The following is a 2,163-nucleotide window of genomic DNA, read 5'->3' on the forward strand; positions in this document are numbered from 1 at the left end:
CGTAACCTTTATATAAAACTCTCTCTTATCCATGAGTTCCTGTGGATTTGTTTCTCTAAAGTACCCAGACTAACACAAGTGGCTAACTCACATGACGGAAGAAGTGATGGGTGAAGGGGCTGACCGGAAGATTTCAAAGGACGGAGAAGACAGAGTACAGTATTGTAATGAAGTGTGCAAAGATCTTGAGCCAGAAACCCCCCAAGGGGGGACATGGTTGGCATTTCTCAGGCTGAAAGAACTGAAGAAAATAAACCTCTGGTTGGAGGATCCTGTGGGCAAACTATTGAACGGTGCAGGAGGCTTCAAACGACACTGGAAGGAAGACGCACAGTCACTGCACCAAGAAGAATTGGTCAACATTCATCCATTCCCAGAGATGGTATGCCCGTACACCATCAGGAAGGATGTCATCTGATAATTTCCATGCCTGGCCATCGGACTGGAAGAAATCCGTATCTGGGTTCCTTCCCTAAGGAAGTCGATCCAATGGGATGCAGAAATGATCAGACAGCATCCTTAGTAATCGTGTGGGAGTAAAATTTTGCAGAAGATGGTTCAAAACACAATTGCAACAGTACATCCACAAAGCGCCGTCAGAAAGCCAAGCCAGGTTTTAGAACAGGGTTTTAGAATGAGGGGCATCACGGCTGATATCACAAAGCCGGTTGTTTCATTGACCACGCAAAGGCATTTGACTGTGGGTGATAACAAATTGTGGATAGCATTGGGGGGAAAGAGGAGGGGGCAATTCCAGAACACTTGGTTGTGTTCCTGGGTAACCTGTATATAGACCAACAGACAGTCATTCGAACAGAACAAGGGACTACTGCATGATTTACAATCCGGAAAGGTGTGTCAGGGCTGCGCCCTCTCACCATACCTATTCAGTCTGTATGCTGAGCACAGAACCTGAAAAGCCGAACGGTAGGAAGGACGCGGCTTCGGGATTGGAAGCAGGCTCATTAACAACCTTTCCTAGGAGCAATCTGGCTTGCTGAAAACGAGGAGGAGTTGAAACACTTACTGATGAAGATCAGAATTACAGCCTTCGAGACGGGATCCACGTCAACACAAAACACAAACCCTCACAGCTGGGCTGATCGACATCATGATACACAGAGAAATGATTGAAGTTACGAAGGATTCCGTTTGACTCGGATCCACCGTTGGGGCCTGGGAAACTAGCAGGCCAAGAAACCACAGGACATGTTGCCCCGTGGGCAAACCTGCTGTAAGAAGACTTTAAAGTGCCCCAAGGGAATGGTGGCACTGAGCCCGGGCTGGGCCTGACCCAAGCGACGGTCTTTTCCATCAGCTCCTACGCATACGCGAGCTGGGCAGTGGATGAGGAAGAATCGGTGCCTCTGAAGGGTGGTGTTGACGAAGCACACTGACCGTGCCGTGGGCCACCAGGAGAACGACCACCATGTCTGTCTGGACAGAAGGACAACCAGGACGCTCCTCACACATGAGCACGGCGAGACTTCATCGCACACACTTGGGACTGGCTCCTGGAGAAGGACATCATGCTCCATCAAGTGAAGGTCCGTGAGGAAGAGGAAGACCTGGAACTTGACAGCTTGGCTCAGCAGCCACCACAGTGGGGCTCACACACAGCAGCGGTCAGGGTGAGGGTGGCGTGGGACCCGGCAGTGTTCAGTGACCACAGAGACACACTCTCTTTCCTGCGGCACAACCCCGCCTCATCCTTCCCCGTCATGCCTGTGCTGCTAGGAGACCCCCAGACTGTCCTGGGGGCCGGCCCACCTGACGGCTGAGGCACTGCCCCCCATCCCCGCAGATATGGATGCGTATGGGGAGATCCCCGGGCTCTGTAGCATGGCGTCTGTGTCAACCAGATCGGACTTTCCGCGGCCAGTGCCCCGAGGGCTTTGAGGACAACGGCCTCCTGCTGATCTGCGAACTCCCACCCCGTCTCCCCAGGACCCCGACCCGGCCCAAGGACCCTTCCCACCCTCCTCTGAGCTCTGGGTATGATGCTGGACTCCCTCTGTGCTCTCTGGGCAAGTCACGCATGTTCTGAAAGGCCCTGTTTGCCACCTGTGTAACAGGGCCATCCCCTTGCCAAGACCCTCAATGTTTCCAGAAAGCCCAGCCCCTCTGACATCGGGGGGCTACAGAGGGGGTTGGTTGGGGATG

At 53.3% G+C, this 2,163-nt stretch overlaps 1 protein-coding gene across 1 annotated transcript in view; it reads left to right on the forward strand.

Moving 5' to 3' along the window:
• Positions 1 to 2,163, forward strand: part of FBN3 (fibrillin 3) — a 51,064-nt gene that overhangs the window by 25,868 nt on the left and 23,033 nt on the right. Inside the window, 3 exon segments of the mRNA XM_013008500.1 lie at positions 1,805 to 1,837; positions 1,840 to 1,866; positions 1,869 to 1,937. Of these exon segments, the coding sequence (XP_012863954.1) occupies positions 1,805 to 1,837; positions 1,840 to 1,866; positions 1,869 to 1,937 (129 nt within the window).

Source organism: Echinops telfairi, unplaced genomic scaffold, assembly GCF_000313985.2.
Source record: "Echinops telfairi isolate 266 unplaced genomic scaffold, ASM31398v2 ScPeMD7_36;HRSCAF=134, whole genome shotgun sequence".
In the NCBI taxonomy this organism is placed as follows: domain Eukaryota; kingdom Metazoa; phylum Chordata; class Mammalia; order Afrosoricida; family Tenrecidae; genus Echinops; species Echinops telfairi.